The sequence below is a fragment of the Quercus suber genome, unplaced genomic scaffold, assembly GCF_002906115.3.
Source record: "Quercus suber isolate HL8 unplaced genomic scaffold, Cork oak 2.0 scaffold_2, whole genome shotgun sequence".
Lineage (NCBI taxonomy): Eukaryota > Viridiplantae > Streptophyta > Magnoliopsida > Fagales > Fagaceae > Quercus > Quercus suber.
Window position 1 is genome coordinate 2,768,873 of NW_027069469.1, and position 13,000 is coordinate 2,781,872.

At 34.2% G+C, this 13,000-nt stretch overlaps 1 protein-coding gene across 1 annotated transcript; it reads right to left on the reverse strand.

The window, feature by feature from the left end:
• Positions 1-7,754: 7,754 nt before the first annotated feature.
• LOC111985851 (U-box domain-containing protein 8) lies at positions 7,755-9,227 on the reverse strand. Its single transcript, XM_024017509.2, has one exon. The coding sequence runs from the start codon at positions 9,063-9,065 to the stop codon at positions 7,962-7,964; it is 1,104 nt and encodes a 367-aa protein (XP_023873277.1). The 5' UTR covers positions 9,066-9,227; the 3' UTR covers positions 7,755-7,961.
• Positions 9,228-13,000: the final 3,773 nt, after the last annotated feature.

The window sequence follows — 13,000 nt, forward strand, 5'->3', positions numbered from 1 at the left end:
GCATACGGCCACGGGCCGTAATCACATCCAGGTGGGGGCTCTATCCTTGGGCACAAGAATGGCAACCTTGCCCATGCCCAATACTGGACCAAGGTGCACGCCCCACCAATCTGCGATGCCCCTTTCTCGCTTGCCCGACACAACTCTCTATACAACCAGGCCAGGCAACCACTGCCCCAGCTATACTGTGGCGGATCATGGAGGTTCTGCAGTTGCTCCAAAAACATCAGATGCACCCTATCTCCCGACTTGTCCATAAAAAGTTTATCCCCTAGTAGCGCTAAAATATAGCACCGGGCATAGTTGTGTATCTGAATTTCCGTTGCGTCATCAGGCAGTGGCGCTGCAATGGCCTGAACAAGGCGGCTGATAAGAATTCTTTGCCCCACCAAGGTTTTGTTGTCATTCGCCGGAGTAAAACCAAGAAACTCCATGCAAACAGTGCTCCAAGTTCCATGTAACACAGCAGTCGGCCCAACCAAGACCTCACCGTCTATAGGAAGTCCGAAAATGACCTCCACATCTTGTAGGGTGATTGACATCTCACCGTGTGGAAGATGGAATGTATAAGTCTCCGGCCGCCATCGCTCAACTAGGGCCGTTATAAGGCAATTATCTATCTCTCTGGAAGGGGCCCTAAACAATCCTTCAAGCCGTAGCAACTTGATAATGTCGATCACCCGATTATCGCGCATTTGAACGTTTGCCATCTCCTTAGTGCGACCACGGCACATAAGTTGGCCCGGGTCCTGCAGAATCAATAAAAATTATAGCAGTTGTTAGAACTATAAATACAACTTTGAAGGAACTTACTAACTAAAAGTCAAAGATAACGTAAAAATTAAAGCATTTGTTAGAACTAGATATTTCACCTCGCCATTCCATATGTCCTCTGATCGATGATGTCGTTGTCGCGTCAACAATGACCCAATACTAGGACCAGGCTCCAAGATCTGTGGCTCGTCATGAATCTGAGGCTCCATACTGCAAAGAGTGCTACATATTTAATTAATTAAGTAAATAAATAAAAATTTTAATTATTTAATTAAATAAATAAAATAAGAGAGGATAGCACTACCAAATATGAACAAAGGATACAGATCAAGATGACACTCTAGATGCAAATTCCTAACGCTTTCAATTGAAAGAATAAGAGAACAGTAGGGATAAACTTAAAGAACAACACATAAAATACTATACTTAAGTTTGTCCTATTCTTTATAACCCATATTTCAAGCTATATTTAATACTTTTCAAGCAGCCCACCGTTAAACAACAACACCTTTTTTTTTTTGGTTTTTTCAGTTCATTTAAACAACAAGACTAGTAATATTTGATTAAAAAAAAAAAAAAAAAAACAAAACAAAACTAGTACTGTGATACAAATTTGTCACCAAGCTGCCAAATTTTAACATTGATGACTTATAAGGTAAGGGATATGGTACTAGTGCACAGTAAGAAGACCACGACAGTTAAAATCAACTATTCAAAAAAGTTCAAATCAGATAAACAGATTACATTCAATGAATCAACATAGAAAGTTATCAAAAGTGTAGTAATTATTTGGTATTTAGCAGTATAAGGAAATTGTATTATCTTCTCTCATATTATAGTAAAATTTACTAATTAAATTCATAACAAAATCTGCCATGTATATGAGAAGGTGGAATATCACCTAATTGACATTTTCCATAAAATTTATGACTAATATTAAATTCGGGTAGTCTCAACTAATAAATAAACTAATACTTTTTAATTGAATAATAATAACAAATTATAAATTTTAAGGCTAGTTTTCTACAATTGAAAATAGTAACAAAAATTGACCTAACTCTAGTAAAACACCAAACATTATAGTACATCAATCCTTTAATATATATATATATATATATCCTTTTATTTTCGGTGAATAAGACTTATCATTAAAAGAAAAGGAACCTACAAGAGAAAGTACAAAAGCAGGGAACAAAATCATCCCAATCATGAATCCTTAGGGAAAATTCAGGGATGGAATATATGAGGATTTTTCCTCCAAAGTTACACAATACAATGGGCAACAAAACCAGCTTTTTCTAAATAGCATGTGATTAACATGACCATTCAACAAAAGAATCTAAAACAATTATAGTTCTAGACTTCTAGTAGTAATAATACTATTTTCAATGACCCATTGTGGGGAAGTCGATGTGATTTGAAATTCGTGAATCACATTTAGTGCATCTCCTTCACAAATAACAAATTTACCCACTAGTTCTACTATCCTTACCAAAATAAATACAACCCAGAATACTTTTAGTGAGCTGCCTAATGGAGTCTATGAATTATTATATGGTTTTACTAACAATCTTACTTATCAACAAATATCTAATTTATGGTCCGTTTAGGATTAGCCAATGGAGTCTATGAACCATTGGCTGTAACCAAAAATTACTATGAACCAATTTTAAACAAAACCCAAAATCAAAAGCAATTGAAAACCCAAGTAAATCCACAACCCAGAAACAAAAACAACAGCAGCAACAACTCCTTCAGTCAAAATAAGTTCTAACATTTACATTTCTAACAATGTGTAACCCACAATGCAAAAAGCCTAATTCTATAACATAAATTCAGCAAAGGAGGAACGGAGAACTACCTAGCAAGCGAGATGAAGAACGACGGCAGCGAGATGAAGAACGGTGACAGCGAGAAAGGCGGCAGCGAGATGAAGAACGACGGAACAGAAGAGAAGAGAGGCCGTGGAGACTGAGAGCACAGGGTAGCTGATTCGGGAGTGAGAGTGAGTGGGATTTTGAAAGTTTGAAAGTTTGGGAGTGAGAGTGTGAGAGTGATTGTATTGGGAGTGAGAGTGATTGTATAAAGACTGTTTCTGAAACTAGGGTAAAATAAAAGGTTAAACAGAACTCGAGTTTTGTAAACTCAAGTTCGTAAGATTTCCACATCAACGCCTTTTGCCAGATCAGCGACTGGATCTCGAGTTTAAAAAACTCGAGATGCTAGTATTATACATTGTTTCCAAACCGGGCAACTAACGAAATCCTTTGTATATTATAGTTATTTAGCAAGGGTGTTCCCCAAATGAAGGTGCAACCTACAGATTCAGGTCCCACAGGACTAGGCCTAGCTTCCCCCAAAGGTTTGACTTCAATTTGCATCATTAACGACAAAAAATATAAGGGCCCATTTGTTACGTTTATTTAAACAACAATTTTCAGTTTTTTTAAAAATATGTGTGCGCGAAAAAGTATATGAAAATACATGTAATGTTGTTTAAAATCTGAAAATATGTATTTAAGATCATGTACCAAACTGCGCCTAAATTTTCTGAGAAAGACTACAAATCTAGTTTAATAAATTGTTGTTTGCCAAAATTTGAAAAGAAAAAGAAGATGGAAGTAATAAAATGAGCTCTAAGATTCTAAAGTTTTTTCTTAAAAAAAAAAAAAAAAAAAATTATATAAACTGCCACTTGTTTGACAGACCCAATTGTCTAAGTTAGAAATGAGTGGTAGATGGTTCCGACCAAGTTACTAAGCAAGAAGAGTAAAAAATGATCCCTTGATAGAGTCCGGTCAAATTGTGGGTTGACACTAAACCAAATTCAACTCAACCCATGAGTAAACTGATTTCCTCAATTTTTATTTTTATTATTATTATTATCTTTTAAATGTTTTCATGTCCGAGTCGATCAAAAGCATGATTGGTCCAAAACAGGGATGGATGACTTGCTTGATGGCAGCTCCTTCTCGACACTTTTTGAACCTAAAAGCTAGAAGGTTGAAGTTATTATTATTAGGACAAAGTTTAGTTACAAAATTGATTATGGTCTTAAGTTATAACTTTATTTAATATTTTTTTATTGAAGATAAATTTTGACAAATCCACTATTGGATTACATCTAATTCTTATATCCTCCATGCTTACAAAATTTCAAGAAAAATAAAGATCAATAGCTATGTCATCAGTAAATTGTTTAAATTACAAGTTTTTGTAGTTTAAAATTATGCAAAAATATAAGCTTATAGATTATATAGTAAATAATATTTAATTGACATAAAATTTGATATATGTATTAAGAGCATAAAAAACATGCAATTCAACGGTTAGATTTTCAAAATATGTAGTAATATTTATTTTATAGAGTAAGGTTGTAACCTTAAATTACAACTAATTTTGTAACTAAATTTTATTATTATTATTATTATTATTATTATTTATGTGTAAATAACAATTCTCCAAGATATCAATTAAACTTCTGAGAGAATTCACAGATAGGCTAGTAAAGTTTTAACTAAATTCTAACTTAAAATATTACTCCTCACTCACGTACACCGTCTCTAATTATTTTTTAATTAAATTTAATAAGTAATACTATAACCACAAATTATTGTTGTTGTTGTTGTTGTTGTTGTGTAAATAAACAATTCTTCAAGATATCAATTAAACCTCGAAGAGCAATCACAGATAGGCTGGCAACTTATTCTAAACTAAATTTTAACTTAAAACCTCACTCCTCATTCACATGCACCTATACTAGACTCTCTAATTATTTTTCAATTATATCTAAATTGTAATACTACATCCACAAACTTTTTTATAATTTTTTTTTTTTCAAATGGTTGAGATGAAAAATTCTTATTGGTTCCACCATTGAAATCATTTTTTTCTTATTAATAATCACTCATCGCATTAACAGTTTGTTAAAAGTTTGTAGCTCTAGAATTTTTCATATCTAAATATATTGTTTTCAATATTTTTTATTGCCTAGATATCAAAATAAAATGAACTTTTTCATCTCTTCAACACATTTGCCATAATCTATTGTTCTTTTCCATAGTGATAGAAAGAATTCACAAGCCATAAGCTATTGTTCTTTTTCATAGAAAAAAATTCACAATTCCAAATTCACGTATCACAAAAACACAAATTACAAACCATAAACTCACATGTTTCTTCCACAATTCATTTCAGTGCAGCTCCCTCTTGATTCTTTTCATATCTTCCCCAATTCTTTTCTTCTCTCTCATCTCACCTCTAACATATATATTAGAAAATAATCAAGCCAAACCTCACTAGATTCATCGACGAAGGTAGCTCATCACTTGCTTTCTCCATCATGGCCATTGGCCAGCAAAATTAGGCGGCCAGATTCATTTCATCAAAGACTGCCCATGCAGTTCATCCTCTCACACCAGTGGTTTGATTTTCTCAATCCCCACGAGTTGCTGTCTTGCCCTTCCACCCTCATGAGCCATTACAAGATTCATAAAATTTGGCATGGTGTTACAAGTCTGGTACAGTTTTTTGGTTGATATAGTAAGTTTTTGATTAAAGATGGCATTTACATAGCATTATTCACATGCCCTGATGTAAATTGCTCCGTGCTTATTAAAACATTAGACTTACTATAAAAAAAGGCTGCACCAAACATGATCCCAGTTTTATTGAGAATCTATATGATACAGTAATACCACTGACATTAGATGGCATCTACTACTTGAAACAGTATCAAACAAACCATTTTAATAGAATGGGGGCCCTCAAGATATAGAAATCCAAGTCAAACTCGGCCACTAAAGAAGCCCCACACGTGAAAAGAAATAGTATTCAAGTTCATGAAGCTTCATTACTTCTTCCAAGGGCAGAAGAATCAAATCCTTTAAAAAACTTACTTACCAAATTGAGGACTGACCAAAGAATATCATGTCAGATAGTTGGCTTTTTCTTATCTGCTAAAACTTTTTTACTTTTTTTCTCAGATTTTTTATTTTTTATTTTTGGGTATAAATAAGCTAACTTTTAGCATTTTCTCACACATTTTAACATAAAAATGATCAAAAATCATATATATTTTTATAAACACCATACAAATATAAGCTAACGAAAATAAGTTATGACTAACAGACACAACTCTCACTTGTGCATCAAACAAATAAACATATTATACATGCAAAACATGTATATGCATTCTGGGAAAAATAAACTATGACCAACAGACACCAACTCGAAGTTTTACCTGTGCATCAAACAAATATAAACACAACATGTATGCAAAATACGTTTATGCATTCTGGGTGGTGCACCTAATTGCAGGCTGAACTGCTGAAGTCAGAAATGCATGCGCATAATCAAATTGAGAGGCTCAGCACTCAGATTCTATACCAGCAAATCCGTGACATACAATTTTCAAGTGAAGTAAATCATAACTTCATGTTACCAAAAAAATTAAAGGAATTCAAGGTCTTGTCAATGATAACTGACTAGATATTCACACATCTATGAAATGCACCAGCACATGAGCAGACGCCATTTTACTAAGCTTAAGAGGGCTAAAACATTATTCTTCAATTGCATAGAAATGGCATCAAGAGTATTACTAATGAGGATAGTTAGTCAAAATTGCAAAGTGCCAAGTCATTCAAGAGGTATTATCTTCACCATTTAGATACAATCTAAGCGGATGAGGGGAGATTTTAACACCTAAATATCTCCGCTAAAAGCACAGGTAACACCATTTGATCTAATTTCAACATACAAGTGACAAGCAACAGTAAAATTCTGTAATAAAGAGATTACGGCCATTGTAGTTTGGATCAGTGATAACCAAATACAGAATGCCTTAATAAGAACTGCCCAAGAGTTTCAAGGAAAGGTTGAGAGAAGATGGAGATCCTAAAACTTAAATAAAAAAATAAAAAAAAAATAAAAAAAAAAAAGAGCTCTTTTTCTCTGAAGAGGAAATTCCACAATTTGATTCCCCCAAGTATGCTTTCGGCAAGTGGCATTCAGAGGGCCTCACTCTCCTAGGAGTATATCATATAGCATTCTAAATAAATAGATGTCTGCACTAAAGACTACAGGCCTCAAAGAAAATATGACCACTAAAATTGTTTTGTAAAATATCAAGTGTGAGGAGTCAGATGCAATAAGCTACAAAGTATGCTAACAAAGCTGTGCTGTCCAATACATCATTGCTATGATATTGTACAGAGTACTCACTGGAACGTAAAGAAAGTAAAGCACATTGTGGTGCTAGAGCAATGAAGTGAGGGTAATTGTTCATAATTGCTAGAGTATAAGCACTCCAATATGAAAAGCACACATCCTACAACAATATCTGATTTTTGTTGAATATAATCAATTCAAAACAAAATGGTCATCTTGAAATTGGAAACACAGGCACCAAGAAAAAGAAAAGCTACCCAGCATGAAAGCAAAAGAATTGGATCTGATGCCCATCTTAAAATCAAATCCTAGTTTTAAAGGAATATCATGTCAGTGACACAAACCAGAAGAGACCTTCTAAGTCAAAAATAACTGACAAACTAAAGGGAAAGAAATCTCTCTGACACAAAGACCCGCAACACTAAAAATTAGTGTTACAAGATAAATCTGTATAATAAGAACGTCCTAGATTTCAGCAAAAATAAAAAATAAAAATAAGAAGGGATAAAGTTCAATAAACCACAAGCCAAACTAGTGTTGATCATGTAGTTTACCTCACACTATCCTATCTTATTTTTCACAAAACAAAGATAACAAAGCTTGCATCCCAAGTCAAAGACCACAGATTTAGTTTCCACATTCCTAGTACAACATGCTAATTATATCAGCAGCCATAATATAGTTACAAACAATTCACACAATCAGTCAACTACTCCTACAATGCAGCATAGAATTACTAAAAATAGAATCAACCAGCATTGCTCGGTTTCAACAACAATTCAGATAATTCAATATGCAACAATTTCCCATTAAAACAGCTAAACAAAGAGCACTAGCTCTCATCATTTTCACCTTTTATTTCACAATGTACAACATACATTTTTTTTTTCTTTGTACAACAATTTAACAAAAAAAGAAAAGAAAAAAAAAAACCAACTCACCTTAACTCCATCCAAAGCCAAAAAACCCATCTTTCTCAATTCTTATGTTTTTTTCTTTGAAAAAAAAAATCACTGCTAAGAGTGATTTCCACGCAAAACCTCAACCAAACTCGAAGCTTTTCGCTTAATCTTCTCATTCTCATCCTCCACAAAACCCACACAAATCTCCAAAACCCCTTCTCTCCTTGCCTCCACACACATTTCTTCGCTATGACAACACAAAGAACTCAATGTTAACAATGCATAATCCACCCCTCTCGAGCTCCCATTCTTCAAAACCCTCACTAAAACCCTCACCAACCCATTAACTCTTTCCATTGCCTCTCTCCCTTCTTTGCTTTTTCCCAAAAGACCCAATACCTCAATTGCCCTCTCGAGCCCAGAATCGGCAATTCCCACCAGAATCGGCACAGCCCCGCATTGCGCCACGCGGCGCCGATTATCGGGGTACGAGCAGAGCGCGTAGAGCGCAGTCGCCGCCTCTTTCCTCTCACGCACTTTGCCCTCGCGCAGAAGCGCCACCAACGCGCGTATCGCGTACGGGTACGCGCCGATCGTCGCTTTATTCACCTCCACAACCGCCAGGCTCGTCAAAATCGTCGCCGCCACGGCGCGCGAATCGGCCGAACCGGTTTGCAAAGACTCGACGACTCTGTCGATCGCGCCCTCCGCGACGAGACCCACTTTGTTGTCGTCGTCGAGACTGAGATTGAGCAGCAGAGAGAGCGATTTCTCCTGCAAAATCGGGCTTTCGGATGAGCCGATACAGTTCAAAACGGCCGACACGGCGCCCGACTCGGTGATTTTTCGGCGAAACGCCGAGTCACGCTTTGACAGTTTAGTGAGCTGGTCGAGCGAGTTGAGCTTCGAGTCGAGAGACGAAGAAACCGAGGTGAGCTTGGAGATCAAGGTTTGGGGCTCGGGGTAAGGACGTGGTTTCGGCGGGGACACGAGGGCAAAATTGGAAATGAGGCTGCGGAGAGCGTGGTTGGGGATGAGAGAAGGGTTTTCCGGGAGGGGTAGTTTGGTAATTGGACAAGTGCGGTGACCGGCGTCTAACCACCGTTGGATCGAGGCGCGATCGAAGGTGTGACCCGATGAGAGGATAACCGGGTCGGACATTATTTCAAGCGAAATCGGGCACTTGAAATCGTCCGGAAACTGATGATTAGTCGCCATTTTTTTTTTGGTTTTGGAGTGTTTTTTTGTGTTTTTGTTTTTGATTTTTGATTTTTTTTTTTTGGTGGGAGGGTTTTTATGAGGTTTTTAAGTGGGACTGATTTGGTCACCTCAGCTTGTGAGCCTTGGAAAAAATGAGTGACCAAATTGTTGGTGGCCTCAAAGTTGACTTGTATTTCATTAAAGGGGTATCAGGTATGGAAATTTATAGGGGTGTTTTGGTCCTTTTTATGACACTGTGTTAAGAGTTCTTATTAGCTTTTGGAGTCTGGATTATTTGCTTAAAAGTAGACAAGTAACAAAGGAAAACAAAATAAGTATGATGATTAAAACAGGATTTTGAGATGGATACAAAAATTAAAGAAATATTATGACCAAGTCTTATCTTTTTATTATAAAATGAATGATTAGATTTTTTTTTTTTTCCATATTATCCATTATTTGCTTATTTTATTGATTACTAGACAAAATCTATTCTAATGTAATTAATTTAACTATTAGATGATCTTAAGGTGGGTTTGGATGCCGCTTATTTTGCAGAAACTGAAAAATTATTGCTGAAAGTACTGTAGATAAAAGTAAAAGTTAGTTGAAATAGTACAATGAAATTCATAAATAATGCCAAAAAGTGCAATAAAGTTCATAAATAGTAGCAAAATAAACTGAATAGTAAAATAATTTTAATTTTTCATCCACACCTAAACACACACTTAAACTAAAATCTAAAATAGAGTTCCATATTATGAAGATATTAAGATTATTACCATGAAATATCTACAAATCAACTTAACAAATTTTTCTTTAACCGCTTTGTTAGAAGTATGACATACACGCGTCACCTTGAAGATGTAGGATAGCAACTCCAATCGTTTAATTGGGATTTATCTTAGGCAACCAAGGAAAACAAACTTACGTGTGATTTTGTGTCATTTCAACAAGATAACTAATAAATACGTGAATTACTTTTTTACTATTTGTGACACATTAATAAACAAAGAATATTTCTATCTTGTATCCAAAAAAAAAAAAAAAAAAGAGTATGAATAAGGTTGTGATGAAAAGAAGATTTGAAATGTATGCATAAACAAACAAGTCAAAGAAATATTATGACAAAGCCTTATCTATTTATTATAAACTGAATGATTAGATTTTGTCATATCATTTATAATCTAGGTAGATTCTAAAATAAGATTAATCCATACTTGTTTAAATATTGATGATCTGACAAAATCTAATCTAATCAATTTAACTATTAATGCATCTTAATCTAATATATAAAATAGAGTTATGTATTAGGAAATGCTAAATTTTCTTTTTATGTAACAAATCCTCTTTTTAAACGCTTTGTTAGATGTGTGGCATATCGAGTTGAGCTTCGAGTCGAGAGACGAAGAAACCGAGGTGAGCTTGGAGATCAAGGTTTGGGGCTCGGGGTAAGGACGTGGTTTCGGCGGGGACACGAGGGCAAAATTGGAAATGAGGCTGCGGAGAGCGTGGTTGGGGATGAGAGAAGGGTTTTCCGGGAGGGGTAGTTTGGTAATTGGACAAGTGCGGTGACCGGCGTCTAACCACCGTTGGATCGAGGCGCGATCGAAGGTGTGACCCGATGAGAGGATAACCGGGTCGGACATTATTTCAAGCGAAATCGGGCACTTGAAATCGTCCGGAAACTGATGATTAGTAGCCATTTTTTTTTTTTGGTTTTGGAGTGTTTTTTTGTGTTTTTGTTTTTGATTTTTGATTTTTTTTTTTTTGGTGGGAGGGTTTTTATGAGGTTTTTAAGTGGGACTGATTTGGTCACCTCAGCTTGTGAGCCTTGGAAAAAATGAGTGACCAAATTGTTGGTGGCCTCAAAGTTGACTTGTATTTCATTAAAGGGGTATCAGGTATGGAAATTTATAGGGGTGTTTTGGTCCTTTTTGTGACACTGTGTTAAGAGTTCTTATTAGCTTTTGGAGTCTGGATTATTTGCTTAAAAGTAGACAAGTAACAAAGGAAAACAAAATAAGTATGATGATTAAAACAGGATTTTGAGATGGATACAAAAATTAAAGAAATATTATGACCAAGTCTTATCTTTTTATTATAAAATGAATGATTAGATTTTTTTTTTTTTCCATATTATCCATTATTTGTTTATTTTATTGATTACTAGACAAAATCTATTCTAATGTAATTAATTTAACTATTAGATGATCTTAAGGTAGGTTTGGATGCCGCTTATTTTGCAAAAACTGAAAAATTATTGCTGAAAGTACTGTAGATAAAAGTAAAAGTTAGTTGAAATAGTACAATGAAATTCATAAATAATGCCAAAAAGTGCAATAAAGTTCATAAATAGTAGCAAAATAAGCTGAATAGTAAAATAATTTTAATTTTTCATCTACACCTAAACACACACTTAAACTAAAATCTAAAATAGAGTTCCATATTATGAAGATATTAAAATTATTACCATCAAATATCTACAAATCAACTTAACAAATTTTTCTTTAACCGCTTTGTTAGAAGTATGACATACACGCGTCACCTTGAAGATGTAGGATAGCAACTCCAATCGTTTAATTGGGATTTATCTTAGGCAACCTAGGAAAACAAACTTACGTGTGATTTTATGTCAATTCAACAAGATAACTAATGAATATGTGAATTACTTTTTTACTATTTGTGACACATTAATAAACAAAGAATATTTCTATCTTGTATCCAAAAAAAAAAAAAAAAAAAGAGTATGAATAAGGTTGTGATGAAAAGAAGATTTGAAATGTATGCATAAACAAACAAGTTAAAGAAATATTATGACAAAGCCTTATCTATTTATTATAAACTGAATGATTAGATTTTGTCATATCATTTATAATCTAGGTAGATTCTAAAATAAGATTAATCCATACTTGTTTAAATATTGATGATCTGACAAAATCTAATCTAATCAATTTAACTATTAATGCATCTTAATCTAATATATAAAATAGAGTTATGTATTAGGAAATGCTAAATTTTCTTTTTATGTAACAAATCCTCTTTTTAAACGCTTTGTTAGATGTGTGGCATACACGCGTCACCTTGAAGATGTCAGACATTAACTCCAATCATTTGGTAGGGATTTATCTCAGTGAGTGAGTTTCATTTTGTTGGCAACCAAGAAGGACAAACCTACTGATGTAGAACAAACATCATAGGCCTTCCTAGAGGAGCGAGAGCACTTGAAATCATAGTGCAAGACCAAGGGGTGCTAGTAGAACTCATTGGGGCAATGCTGTAGAATTTCATGAAATTTGAATGGTTAAAGGGAAACGGTTTTCTGTTTAAAATTTGTAATTTTGCCATAAGGTGCATCTTAATTTTGGAAATTTTTTCTATTAAGGCACTAAAAACAATGAATTGCTGTTTTTAGAAATATTTTTTTCTTTATTAACTTTTTGCTCAAAAGTTAAAATAAGATCCCTCTTATTTTGAGAAGACCTTTAAGGTCTGTATTTTATGATTTTACATCTAATTCAAATTTTTTATTTTTAGTAAAAATCGGTATTTTGCCGCCTCAATCTTGTGTTAGCGCAAATGAGGGTTTTGGAGATTTTCCTAGTCCTAGGGTTTTGTCTTTTTGGTATTCATATGCCATGTAGCATCTAAAGGTGGTCAAACTATTATTTTTGAATTTATACAAAACTTAGCTTTACTATATTTTCTTTGGTGGATTCTAGAAAAAACACCTTATGGATTCTAGGTAACTTCTCATAGATTCGAGGTTCATGACTAGAAAGAATTTAATTTGTTATTCTATTAGAAAGAGTATTATGTATGCTTTCTTCAATCTTATCGTGTAATTTGTGCCAATTCAACAAGATAATTAATGAATATGTGAATTGATTTTCTACTCTTAGTGACATATTAATTGATAAATTTATGTAATAAAAATTGCAATATTTTTTTAG

Coding starts and splice junctions, on each gene's coding strand:
- LOC111985851 (XM_024017509.2), bottom strand. CDS start 9,065: ATGGCGACTAATCATCAGTTTCCGGACGATTTCAAGTGCCCGATTTCG.